Source organism: Scomber japonicus, chromosome 14, assembly GCF_027409825.1.
Source record: "Scomber japonicus isolate fScoJap1 chromosome 14, fScoJap1.pri, whole genome shotgun sequence".
NCBI classification, from domain to species: domain Eukaryota; kingdom Metazoa; phylum Chordata; class Actinopteri; order Scombriformes; family Scombridae; genus Scomber; species Scomber japonicus.
Window position 1 is genome coordinate 11,373,613 of NC_070591.1, and position 14,140 is coordinate 11,387,752.

General features: G+C 40.0%; 1 protein-coding gene across 3 annotated transcripts in view; it reads left to right on the forward strand.

Moving 5' to 3' along the window:
• The window catches only part of camk2g2 (calcium/calmodulin-dependent protein kinase (CaM kinase) II gamma 2), a 73,237-nt gene continuing 59,097 nt past the window's right edge, over positions 1 to 14,140 (forward strand). For all 3 annotated transcript variants that reach the window (XM_053332740.1, XM_053332738.1, XM_053332739.1), the window contains exons 1-2: positions 1 to 155; positions 1,531 to 1,625. In XM_053332740.1, coding sequence (XP_053188715.1) covers positions 91 to 155; positions 1,531 to 1,625 — 160 coding nt within the window. In that variant the 5' untranslated portion in view covers positions 1 to 90. The remainder of the gene's footprint in view (positions 156 to 1,530; positions 1,626 to 14,140) is intronic.

The following is a 14,140-nucleotide window of genomic DNA, read 5'->3' on the forward strand; positions in this document are numbered from 1 at the left end:
CTCTCTCTGCCTTCACTAGTTCTCCTCCCAAAAACCTGCGCGAGGCATATTCCCCCCTCTTTCTCTCTCTCCCCGGTCACTTCAGTCAACATGGCTACAGTTGTAACCTCGACCAGATTCACAGACGAGTATCAGCTGTACGAGGAACTCGGAAAGTAAGCGACCGCCAGAGCACCACTGCTGTTGTCTTGTTGCATTCAGTGTGTGTGTGTGTATATGTGCGTGCGCGCGCGTTTATGTGTGAGTGTTTGCACGCTTTTCTCTCCTCTGCTGCTGCTGTTGTTGCCATTGTGCGCGTTTACTTCCAGTGTTGACAAGGCAGGAGAGAGGGAGAGAGAGGGGCTGTCAAAAAACAGGGAAGGGTAGACAGGCTCCCTAAGCAACAGTAAGCTGTGGGCAGGTTCATGTTAGCGCTACGGCTTGTATTTAATCCTCTTCGCGCGTATTTAAAGGTGTATCGCACCGTGACCACATTGTAACCCATAAGGTGTGAAACATCCGTGTAGAGGGGCAACTTGTTTGTCAATTTATCTGCAGGTGGCATCAAACATCCAGCTGTGTGTCTGTTTTTTGTTGTGTGCATTTGTAAGCAGACTGCAGGGCTACTGTACCTTATATGTCAAACCAAGACAGAGGGAGAGAGAGAGAGAGAGAGAGAGAGGGAGAGAAGAGGGCTGCTGCAAACAACACTGTGGCGGTTGCACATTTTCACACATGCTGCTGCATACAGGGTTTAAACATGAAAGGACACCTCGGTTTTGCAGTGAATATCCTGGCTACAAAGCCACTGTGTAATATCTAATCTCTGCGCTGCGTGCTCTAATAGAGCTGCTCCACCTTCCAGAGAGTTTAAAGGAGGCGTCTGTGCAAAAAAAAAAGAAAAAAAAAGAAAGAAATTAATTCTACCTCCTCAGTGGCTTCGTTTCCCCCCTGTAGCTCTCCTCACATTTCTTCCTGTACGCTAATGACTGGGTCCTTTCACAATGGAGCAAGCCCTCTTCCTCCCCTGTCACGCACTAGTAGCCAGGACCTCTTCTCACATCTCACACACAAGAATATCAGACAGTTTCAATTATGCATGTGACTTCCTTTCTGTTCTTTCTTTAGGTGTATGTGATTCTTACATGCCCTGAGCATGTGAAGGGTTCAGCAAGCAGCTATGCACTTTCCCCCTCTCTGTTGATTAGTTGAAAAATGTCAATTACAGTCTCACAAAGTGTCCCCATAATGCAACCTAAATGTCTTGTTTTGTCCTGACTGACAGTCATCAACTGAACAAACAAACAAACAAACAAACAACAATCCAGAGATGTTCAGTTTACTATCATACTGTAGAAGAATAAAGAAACCAGAAGATAATCACATTTAAGAAGCTGGAACCAAAGATATCTCAAATATCTCAATTTATCGCCAATTAATTTTTTGTCGTTCGACTTATTGATTAATCATTGCATCTCTAGCTGTGACACACATATTTAATGGTGAGTTTTGTTTGGGGAGTTTCACAGACTTTTCTTTTTTCTGATCTAGGGGTGCCTTCTCCATCGTTCGGCGATGCGTCAAGAAGTCCACCGGCCAGGAATATGCTGCTAAAATCATCAACACAAAAAAGCTCTCAGCAAGAGGTAAGTGCAGCGGATATTAAAGCTATGAATCTTCGGGAATGTCACGAGTTGATTCAGATTCTTGGTTTTTGGTTATTGATTGAATGAATAGAAAAGCAGGCACTATTTTCTGTCTTTTGCCTCCAGTGTACTGTTTGCCAAATCATATCTGACAAAAAAAAAGAAACATAACTGGCTAGGTAGCTTTAATTATTTAATTTGAAAGCATTTTACAGTCTCCTGACTGTATGAGAACAACAAAGTGAGGGGGAGGCAGTGTGCTCTGCTGTGTTATTAACGTCATGTCTCCAGTAGTGCAAAGCGGCCTCTCTGCTGCACTGTTAGCTCTGAGGAAAGACATCATTGTATAACATGCTGAGCAGGTGCAGGATTTCTGAGGTGAGACAGACTGAGCACCGAGTTATTTACTTCACCCCAGAGTTGATTCAAGTGGTTTAATGCTGCATTGTGTGTTGGTAAGTCGGTCTCGTTTGTTACTGCTCCGCTCTGCTAACATTCACAATATACCTCATGTTCATCTCACAAAGTCATTAAATCAAAACATGAACTGCCTTTTGTGAACTTTAGTGTGTGCACTGTAGACATTCCCGGCACTGCACTGCACTCGCAGTTGAGTTCTGCCTTTTTCGTTCTGTCACAATATTAACTGATATTTAGAAAATCAATTTTTGATATTCGTGAATCAATTCAGAATCACAGTAGATAAGAATTGAAATTCTTGCCCCCCCCCCCCAGTGGATATTGATTGAGTGGCTCAGCGTTACAGTCAAGGAGCATCATGAATTTATGCAAACTGAAAGCTGACAGTAGCTGCTGTGAGAAGTCCTTTCAGCTACAGGCTTGTTAGTTTATTTCCTTAAGATCAGTGAGCAGAGCGCTCTGTCCTCTCCTTGTCAGTGGAGATTCCTGAAAAGCTGGACTTGGCACGGCTACACCGCTGCGGTTTAAGTTGCACAGTGAGGTTCAGCGAGCTTTGGATGTTGTCTGCGACCATTTTTGGTTTGTTATGGTTACTGTGGGACTCTGTTAAATGCCATATGTGCACCAGCTTGACCCTTTACCGAAAATATCTTCAACTCTTAACTCTGTGAGACTGAAAAGAATTCTGGCTTTACAACAACTTTGATCTATTATTTCTTTTGGTCATGATAACATAGTGATTACTGAGATCTAGGAATGTTTCAATATCGCTGAAAAAATCACAAGCAATCTATCAGACAAAACAAACAACAAACTGCCAGGCTAGAGCAAACAAAGGTCAACAGTAAAATCATTACCTGAGCTGTATGTTGTAAATGTCCATCACAGTTTACAGATCGACTTCCTCGTACCAGACCTGCCGTAGTTGTGTGTATGGATGGTGTATCATTACATTCCAGTCACGGAGCGAGGCATCTATTTTTTTCTTTTTGTTGACCCGCTGATCGTTCCACCAGATTGACATTGATCAACATCTATTGGAAGATTTGCCATAAATGTTTTGTTTTTTCATGGTCCCCAGATGATTAATCCTAATGACTCCTCTAGTGCCACAATGAGCTTAACGTTTGTGTCACAGGTGTTTTAAGGATCATTGTGAAAAATAAGCATTTATATATCTAAACAAGGATTAATAAGATTATTCAGTGATATATCTGTTGGTCCCTATACATATCATACCTGCTTAATGTCAGCATATCATTTAGCATGCATTTTATGTCCAAAAGTGGTAGTTAATTTGACTTTGACTAGTCCGATGTTCTGCTCAGAATTCATTTTCAGCCAGATGTTGGGCTTCAGACGTTGCCACTAAAACAAGGGTTTTCCCCTTTAAGTCGGCATGGTCTATTCAGATTCATGAAGTTGCCAGTTATTGTCAGCCTGAATGTGTTTGTCCTCATTATTGTCACACTTGTTGAAATGCTTCCATATTTGTGGCAGATTTGTTGTCGTTGTAGCTCGTCAGCCTGTTATACTGTGTGTGTGTCATGGCATTATATCGCCCAATCTGAGCGTGTTTTGGTCTGTTGATGGTTTTGTTTGTCACATGTGTTCATATTTGCAAACGTATCCCATCGATCCATTGCTGTAAGCCTTCCTGTCTTGGTGTGTGAGCGTGTTGGTGTGTTAAATCTGTGTGTGCTTGCATGTTTGTGTGAGTAAGCGTCAGACCGGGCCACCGAAGGTTGACTGATGATGTGATCTGCAGATCAGGGCCAGTTCTGGACTGATTGGGCTGCTCTTCTCCCAGGAGATGCTGGCTGAATTGCTCTGTCTGCCTCTCCCCCTCTCAAACACACCCACCCATTTCATTTTCTCTTCCTTTTTTAATGTTGTTTTCTCCCTTCTCCTGTCCCCTCCCTCCCTTTCTCTCTAAACAAAAGATTGATTTGAGGAAAAATCTTAAAAAACGTTCCCACAAGGCGATTTGATTTCTTGTGTGTTTGTGTGTATACACATATATATGTGTGTGTGTGTGTGTGTGTGTGTGTGTGTGTGTGTGTATATATATATTTATATATATATATATATATATATATATACACACACACACATATATACATATATACACGTGTGTGTGTGTGTGTGTGTGTGTATTGTGTGAAGGGCTTTGCTGCCAGTGGTCCGGAGCCAGTAACCCGGCAACAGCAGGGGTGAAACTCTTCTTCCAATAGGCTGTCTGACAGAGAGACGTGCGTGTCTCTGGGTTGTGGTCACATTTATCACACGCATATACACACACACACACACACACACACACACACACACACACACACACACACACACGAATGCTCTTTTCTCACTTGTAGCACAAACACATTTGCACACATTTTTCTCTCACCTACTCAACGGTTCTCACACTTAACTACATACGTACAAGACAAGACAAAATTGTCTGTTTACAGTTTCACATTGTGAGATTCAAGTACACACACACACACACACACACACACACACACACACACACACACACACACACACACATTCGTCTCTCCTCTAGTGCGCAGTGCCCACAACTAGAGCTGAAATGTGCTGGCACTGCCAATGTGTTCCTCACAAACCGAGAAGCATGTTCTCCCTCCCTCCCTCAACATACACACACACACACACCATGCCCACAAAGCTAAAAGGCAGAGAGAAAAGCGACTAAGACACCCTTGTGTTGAAGGATAAATCCAGTGTCTTATGGCTTAGGTCTTATTTTAATTATTTTATGGCCATCATTTATACTGGTTACAATCGTTCTGTACTTGCTATGTAAACTGCCAAGGCCTGGTAATGCACCATCATGGCTAATTCATTTATGCTTCTTGATGTGACAGCTGGAAGCTTGGTGACTACCTGCTGACTGCTCGTTATCTCAGTTGCCATGTGCACAATAAGTTAAGACGGTTTATTCAAGAGACATCAGTATCGATTGCTCTCTCACATACTGTCAAGGTGGTTGGTCAATGATGTAAAAAGCTTGCCAGAGTTCACACAGGGTTGAACAATATATGAAAATTCTGCACACAGATTTTCTTTGACCTTGTAAATGAATGAAATTGTGTTGACAGTTTTTCTTAGTCTGCAGTATTTGCTTTCATTACATTTGTGTCACAGGGTGAAGCATACCATAGAAGTATTAACGTCAGCCCACTGTCTGACCAGCAGTGCAGCGATGAGTGATTTAGCTGGTGCCCCTGTTTCTGTAGAGATCCCTTTAATTTTTCCCATAGACAACATTACATTACTCTTCTACATCTTGGATTGACATGCAAACTCTCTTAGTTCAGTCATAATGATGTATGATGTATCTGGTTCTTTGATTTAAAAAGTCGAAGGTACAAGACCGTATATAAAAATGTCAGGGTCAACTCCCCAAGGTGCATTTCCGTATGAAACAGCCAATTACTGAGCATAAAATTGGTCACGTGCAACATGAACGGTGAGCTGAATCTAAAGATTACACTGTTGAGATTTATTTACTGATCTACAGAATAAATCAGTTCAGTTCTAATTTCGGGGTCTGGCTTTTTTTCCATAGCAACAGTGATCAAGGCTCATGGGTATTGCAGTACTTTTAGCCATTCGCCATGCCAACATCACAGACATAACGTGATCTTTCAGAAACAAAGAAATAATTGAAAATGGTGGTCATATAAACACATAGGATCTTTACATTATTTAGGAATGGCCCGAGTGGTTAGGGTTAGAGTTAGAAGAAGAAAAAGCTGAAATGACGACCGAATGGGGGAAAAACCTGCCACTTGCAGCACTGCAGCAGCAGGAGGTCCGGACCCTCGCTGTCACTTTGTACAGCTATTACACAGCATGTGAGTGAGTTAACAAATCCACATGTATGGTACATGTTTAGTCTGATCTCTGCCTCCGTGGTGCTTGTTACTGTTTGCAAACACTGAACGTGCAGTGTATCGGCTTTGGTGGCTTGATGTCTGGGCGAATCGCTTGTACTCATGAAGTGTGTGTGTGTGTGTGTGTGTGTGTGTGTGTGTGTGTGAGACAGAGAGAGAGCAGGATTAAGCTCTACTCTATGTGGTTGAGGAAGGGCACGTTAGCTGACAGTGAGGTCAGCGATTATGGCTGGGTCGTGCAGCATTGCATGCACACCGTCACTCAGACAGATACACACACACACATGGTCTGTCACGTCCGCTGACTTTCACAGACGTGCACGTTGACAGAGACACACATTAAGGACACTTTAGATTTAGCTAGTATTGTAATTTCAATGTCTTTTGAGTCATATTTTTCTGTTTTGGTGACATTTTCTCATTAATGAACCTTAATAGTATTATGCCTTTAAAACATGAACTCAGTACTGTTTATACATTTTGGGGTTAAAGTGCCTGATCATGCTTCAGCAATAAAAAGAGGCAGAGAAACATTAAGATCAATTTATTAATTTACAGTTTAGCAGAACACTACCGCATGTACAGACATCTTAAAAATGTTTGATATGGCGATAAGCAAAACGTAAATGATAGATTAGTGTTTTGGCTGCAGAATGAATTAACTGATCTATCTTTATCTCAATCTTTAAGTTCAGTGAAATAGGATGACAGAGCATTAATTGAAAGCTGCAAGTCAATTAATTGATTGACAGAAAATGAACTGCTTAAGTTTTGACAAATTTCTTAAGAAATGTTCTGGTATATTTAGTCTTCTGTGACAGTAAAATGAATCTGAAGAGTATGTTGAGGCAGAGCAAAACATTTGAGGATGTCATCTTGACCTTTGGGAAGCAGTGAGCAACTTTTTATTTTTATTTATTTTAGAAACCAATCAACTAATCGATTGATTTGAAAATCAAAACGATTGTAGTTGCAGCTATGATGTTATAGCTATGGCCCAGATGTTGTATGATGAAGCCACCCTGTAGCTAATTACTTCCCACAGTACATATTTTACTGTATTTATAGACAAGCTACACCTAATAATACACGCTACAGTCATTCATTACCCAGACTGATACAATTCTGCTCTCTGGCATTTTCTAAAATGAAAAACATTATTCCCTCAAGGTGTCGAACTGATTGCTCATCTTACAGAATAAATGCCAAATACTTGCATAGGTACCTACTCAGATATGAAAATGTTCCTTCAGTTCAAGGCTGCTGATACTGAAATAGTGTAGTTCACAAGATAAGAGGTGGCGACACACTAGCATCAGTTTACAGAAGTAGATAATGACAATTATTGTTAGCCTGAGGCAACAGTGACTACATGATAAGAATTGTGGGAAGCAGAAGTTAAGAAGGGAAGTGTATTCATAAACTGATGTTACTTTTAGTTTAGTGGTGGAGGGCTGTCACATGTCTTGTGCATCCTCTGATGGCAAGGGGAGATAAAGCAGCCCCCTTTTTAAAAATGTGTGTGGACTCCTAATGACTTTTTATACATCTTATGCAGAAACCTGAATCCATTTTTGCACAATGATAAACCAGAAGTCGGTGGTTAGGTTTAAAAAAATGCAATAAAAGGAAGTTTAGACAAACCTTTCATATCTCTTTTCTGACAGGAGGTTCATTACAGTAACTCTTCCGCTACAATTTATTGTATCGTATATGAGGAAGTCCACTTTGCCCACTCAGCGTTCGTTCGTAGCTTTCCATTTATAAGAATCCTTGTCATCACCCATCTTCTGCTTTTACTGCATCCACGGATGATGTTGCAGTACATTTCCAGTTATATCCTGTATGTAATGGTCAAAAAAGGGTTAGAACAAGAAAATGAATGTGGTGTGGGTTAGTAAATGGTTCTCTTTTATAGGTCTGAAATTCTAAAGAAAATTGATGTCAAAACGGGTATTGCAGCTTTGGTGCGTTGTGAAGAAACCAGTTTTGTCATCACTGATTAGGGTGTGGCGAGAAGTTCAGCATGCTTTAAAGTTTTATACCAGTTAGGCTCATTAGTGGTATTACTGGTTGTACATATTTGAGGAATAAGTTGGTGTTCCAGCTTTTGGTTGTAAGTTACTGGGTACAACATGGGTACAACAAACCACAATTTTCCATCAAAGTGCTAATATGTGGATCTCCAGTGCTTTTTGTATGATTTCAAAGAAGCAAATATCACATGACTCCATGAGGTGCACACAGTTACTAGGGCTGGGTATTGTTTAAAAAATGACAAAACCAGTACCAATCCAAGTACCCTTAAAGTGATACTGATACCAACTGAGTACTTCATTTGATACCCATTCCACATTTAGTGCTATCCAGTGTACTAGTTGTGTAGTGTAGACACACTTTGGAGCGTTTAGGTGGCATCTTGGCTGCTCAACTGCATAGCGCGCTAACTCAAATTCACCACAAATTCACCACCACAGATGTGTTGTAGCTGCTGTAGCAGTGGGCCAATCACATGTTGCATTAAATTGAACAATGCTTGCGTTGATTGGCTGTGAGCAAGTCCATACAAACAGTCATATTTTCTAGTTCTGGGTACAAAAAGGATCGATTGCAGGTATCGCTAGACAGGAGAGGAGACGTTTAGATACTACTTGGTTCTGATTAATTTCGGTCGATACCTTAAAGGGTATTGAGTGCCGATACCCAGCCCTAACAGTTACAGTTTACATTAGAATATATATATACTGTATATTCCAGCTTCGCACCTCCACCAGTAAATGTAAACATTTACTTCTTCTCCACATTAACCTCATCAACAATTGAGCATGTAATACATCACTTCTATACAATTTACAATATAGGTGTGCTCTGTAGGCTTGCAAGGAGGCAGAGAAAGGATTTAGTTTATTACTCTGAAACTCATTTTGTCATATCATTATATATATTCACGATTTCATTGATTTCATCCCTGATTAGATTCATATTTGTTATGATTCAGTGATACCATCTGCAGCCTGTTTTGTGTAAATGTAAATAAAAAAGGACGGTGAATGCAAGCACAGTAATTTTGAGATGCAACACCTGATTTTAGGGTCACCCCACAACATCCAGATATGTCATTAATACCCAAACAGAGTATTGTTCGCAGACTGATCCGATCTATCTCTGCAGTATTTCATGTTATTTTTAGCAACAATTATGTGTCAGTGCTGTGTTGAACTGTGACGTGAGTGTATTTTTACACTGTTATTAGGTAAGGCCTTGTGATGTCAGGGAAAGAGAAGGGGGCGGGAGGCAGGCGGCACTCGTCTCGCTGTTGAATTATTGAAGTGCAAGGCTGCTCTGCTCTCGGTGAACATGGACAAGAGCTGAAGAGCGGACCCTCATGCTCTCTTTTTTTCCCCCCTTTCCTTTTGCTTCCTTTCTTCATCCAATTTTCTTTCATGTGTCTCATCTCTCCCTCAGCAACCATTCCTTTTTCTTTTTTTTTGTGCTCTTTCTTTCTTCTGCCACTTCTTCCTCCCTCTTCCTTGTCATCTCCTCCCCTCTCTGCAAAGCTGCCGCATCGCAGCCTGTGCAGGCAGACGATTGTGTGTGTGTGCGTGTGTGTGTGTGTGTGTGTGTGTGTGTGTGTATTTTAGTTTTCAGGCTTTTGGTGGGCTTCTAGTGCACTCGCTGGAGGCTGATTGGCGGAGGGCAGATAAACGTAGCAGCGCTGCGTGGTGAATGTTTAATGAGACCAACTGTGAATATTTGATGAGAGGGAGAGAGTGAGAGAGTCATATATGGAAAGAGAAAGATGTTGATCTGTAAAGAGACAGTGAGAAGTCAGGGTTATAAGCTCAAAAGCAGAAATGTTGCAGTGTACAGTAACACATTGATGGTTTTGTCTTCTCACAGCACGCAAACCTTCCTCTTCTTTCATCAAGACTTTGGTGCAGGACAGTAGCTGAGTGTGGCTGTGAGTGTGTTTCCAAGACTGCCCTCCTGTCATATTCATCTTGCCCTCTTTTCTGTCCTATCTGCTCATCATTATCCCCCCTGTCCGAGGCATATGGCATGGTGTAGGAGCCAACTTGAATAAAATTTTCATTTGCCATAGAGTGCTGGATGAGGACATGGGGTGTCTCTAGAAGCTGAATCTATAAGGCAGGACAGCAACTAACCATAAAAAAATGAAATAAACATAGTAATATTAGGATTGTTCTCATCATCCATTATTCTGTGTGATATTTTCTCTATTAATCGTTTAGTCGACATATTTCAATTGCTTGTTTTGACCAAAACCCCAATATATTTAATATAATATCTAATTGGACAAAGAACCCCGTCAAATGGTCACTCCTGAAGAGCTGAAACAAATTACATTTCTGGCATTTTGGCTTTAAAATGATCAGCTGATTATCATTTTTATGTATGAATTGTCCATCACTAATTATTAAACCCAATGATCATACCTTTAAATAGCTTGTTTTTTTCAACTAAGAGTCCAAAACCTCTAATGTATCCAGTATTATTATGAAGTCTGGAACCAGCAACTATTTGACATTTCTGTTTGATAAATAAGTTAATTTTCTATCAATTGATTAATGATTTTTTTTGCTGTCAATATTGTTTTGATGCTGTTTAGTTTGATTCAGGCTGGTCCTGTGGATTTGGGTTTTTTTATTTCAGTAGTTTTGGACATTTTTGCTGTATTCTGTAGTTGAGATAGTAATTTGAATATATTTAGGTTGTAGACTGTTGGTTGGGACACCTTGGGCTTTGGGAAACAGTCATTGCTGTTTTTCACCATTTCAATATTTTGTGGTCAAATGGTCTAACAGATTTATTGAGAAAATAATCAACATATTAATTGATTATGAAAATAGTTGTTAGTTACAGCCCTAAAATAGAAAGAGATAGAAATATGAGGAGAGAGCGAGAGGAATGTGACAAATGTCTCCTGCCAGAATAAAATGCCAACGGTTCTATTAGGCAGTTTTCAACTTAAACCTCAAGGTCATTGTTGTGCATTTCTTTGTTCACATCCGCTTGGCCTCCAGTGTTCATCAGTCTGTGGAAACATAGTTTTAGTTCATAGTGAAGACTGCCTGCCACCACTTCATTGGATTACATTACATTAGAGAATCTCAGGTGTGTGTGTGTGTGTTCGAGTGTGGCTGCGCTTCCTTGTCAGTTTATGTCACGTCAGTGTGTGTGAGTCATGCAGGGGGTCTCGTTTGTCTGTCCCTCTTTGCTTCTTCAGTGCCAGCAGATTTGCTCATGTGTGGACTGTGGAGCTTGAAGCAGGTCATTGACTGAAAGCTTGCCTCAATAAATGAACAGAGTGTGTGGAGACTCCTCCTATTATATATCTCAGCTCAAGCATCAACAAGCATTTATCTCGTGAGCTGTGATCTTTTTTATAACTAAAAGGTGTTGAGCTTGAAAGAAACTTATTTCTCAGTAGCTCTCTGTCACTAGTCTCTTCATGTCTTCAAAATATTGTCTCTCAGTCTCTGTCAGTTAGTTAAATTGAAACTATGACTATGACTCTTTTGATATTTGATTAATCTTATTAGTCATTTTTCAAGCAAAAACACCAAATATTATAAGCAACACGTTAGTAATAAGTCATAAGTAATAAATAGTTTCTTTTAAGTACATAAGTAATTAGTATGTAAATAAGTAATGAATAAATAAGTAAAAAAAGAAAAAAATGGATAATTATAACTACTTACTATTATTTTGCTAATGCTATTTTTTAAACAGAATAATTGGCCAGGATTTCTCTTATTTATTTCCTGATCACCTTCTCTGTCATGCTGTCAATCAAGCAGCTTGTTTCCATGGTAACAGCCAGCTTATGCGCATCCTCTCCTTCACACCTGACAGCCAAGATTACATAAACTTGGCTACCATATTCAATAGGTGTCATGTACAATGAAAAGTAACACGGTGCATCTGACTGCACCATGGAAATCTCAAGTCCCCAAGCCTGCCGAAACCCACACTGAACGCACGGCTGTCAGTCAGATGAAATGATGTTTCCCAGAAAATGTCTCTGAAAAATGTGTGACTTTTTGTTTATTGTCATTTTGATGGCTTTAATCTGACTCGATGGTAAACCACATCAGGGATTCAGTAAAAATGGAAAGAGTAAAATCTGTGTGCTTTTGTAAGAGTAAAGGAGGAGAGAAAGCCTCTGCTAGTCATAAGCTAAAAAAAGAGCGTGATCAGTACAAAGTTGCTTCAGCCCGGACCTGTGTTAGTTGTCCCAATGAAAGGTCAGCTACAGTATATGGAGTTTGTGCTGCGTTGTCAGACTGACTTCCAGCATGAATTTGGGATTTTTAAAAGATGCATCATCTCTGCAGCATTTATTTATTTTTTGCTGTTAAATCCCATCAAAAGACCTAAACCAGCTACACTTTCTGTGCCTGTGTGACATAAATTTGATCACCTGTGTGAACACGCCCACGTACACAGACACTCAATGAATAGGGAGACAGTCTCTGTCTGTCTCGAGTCAGCCTCGAGTCAAAAGACGTAAATCGTGTCACAAATATATAATAAAAATGCTCAGTAGTGACCTTAAATAGCTTGGAAGATTTTGGAGAATATTAAAACAGGAGTGTAGAGTGCAATTTTTAGGCACTATTTTCAGCCACAGATGAATGCACATACATGTATGGTGCTAAGGAGTTTTTCTGTCACTAGGACTGTGTATGTTGGAATAACTCCTAATTAATTCCCCTGCAATTATAATGAAGAAACATGTCCTTCAGTGAAAAGCTGCGGCTCATTAGCTTAGTTTCCATCCAAATATAGTGAAAAATGTTAACCAAATTTACACAAGATTGTAAAAAAATGTAATTTAAATGAATGCGCATTTCCATCCGCCTACATTATGCTAGTATTTGAGCTTGTTTGGGTCGTCGAGGCAAACAGCTGGTGCGCTTATTTTCTAGTTGGGTGGCATTGAAACGTTGCAGAAGAAGAGTGCGGAACAAGATGATTAAAAGAGCGCCAGTCAACAACAATTAGAAGACATGATGGAAATATGACATCTATGTTGGTTTTTATGTTGTAATTTGAGGAGCTTTACAGTCTCCTCATCGTTTTACACAGATCTGATGGTTCCATCTGTAGTTATTTATCGTAAAATAGGTGAAGACTGAGCAGAAATGAACATGAAAAGTAAATCAATTTGAAAATATTCTAGATTTTGTGCAGGATAGTTGCCTTTTCATTATTCTGAGCGACATATTTCTAAACATTGCTGTTTCTGCCTTGTTTAACCACATCACACTCTTTTTCTCATTTCACTTAGTCTCACCCACCCCCACCCCCCACCCCCTTTTTTTTAATTTAATCTTTTTAAAGTTGGTCATTATCCAGGAACTAGACGCTTCTGCCTACAATATGTCACTTTGCATATCTGACCATTTTATTGGTGTTCGCTTTTCACTGTTCATTTTACAAGATGCAAACCAGGTATAATATGACCAGAACCAGGAAACCACATTGATGTCTCAATTATGCTGTAAATCTGCAGTGCAGAACCTTTACATATAAATGAACGTCCTTTACTTTCAAGCCCTTGCCAGACAAGTTCACATGAGGTTGATTAAGGCTATCAATGCAGATAAATCTCTCTGTATTTCACAGAGCTTTTAATCAGGTGTTGGGTTTGACATTCCCATACTAGCTGGATTAATTCATGAATGTAGACTTCCAGCTAACTTCCAGTTAGCACTCTGCTAACTGGAAGGGTGATAAAAATAAATTGCGCAGCTTGTCTAGACTTTCCAGATGATATCAGACTTAATGGATATAATTCTGATAGAGAGACGAGTCCTTTCACAGGAGTTGTGTGACGCTTAAAACAATTTAAATGGAGTATACTTGAGGGGAGACCGGATGAAGTAAGCACATGTTGACAATGTTTTTTTTTAAAAAAAAAAAAAGCACTCCTGCTTTAAATGCAAAGATATACACACAAAAACGTATGCACACACACACACATTAGGTCATCTGTTTAAATATTGGTTCACCTTTTGTTGTCATTATCTACATTTGCACTAAGGGCTTCTTGCACAAGGCTGTTCTTTTCCCAAGAGGAGGATGTTTGACCAGCTAACGCACAAACACACACCCACATTTGGTCACACACACACACACACACACACACACACA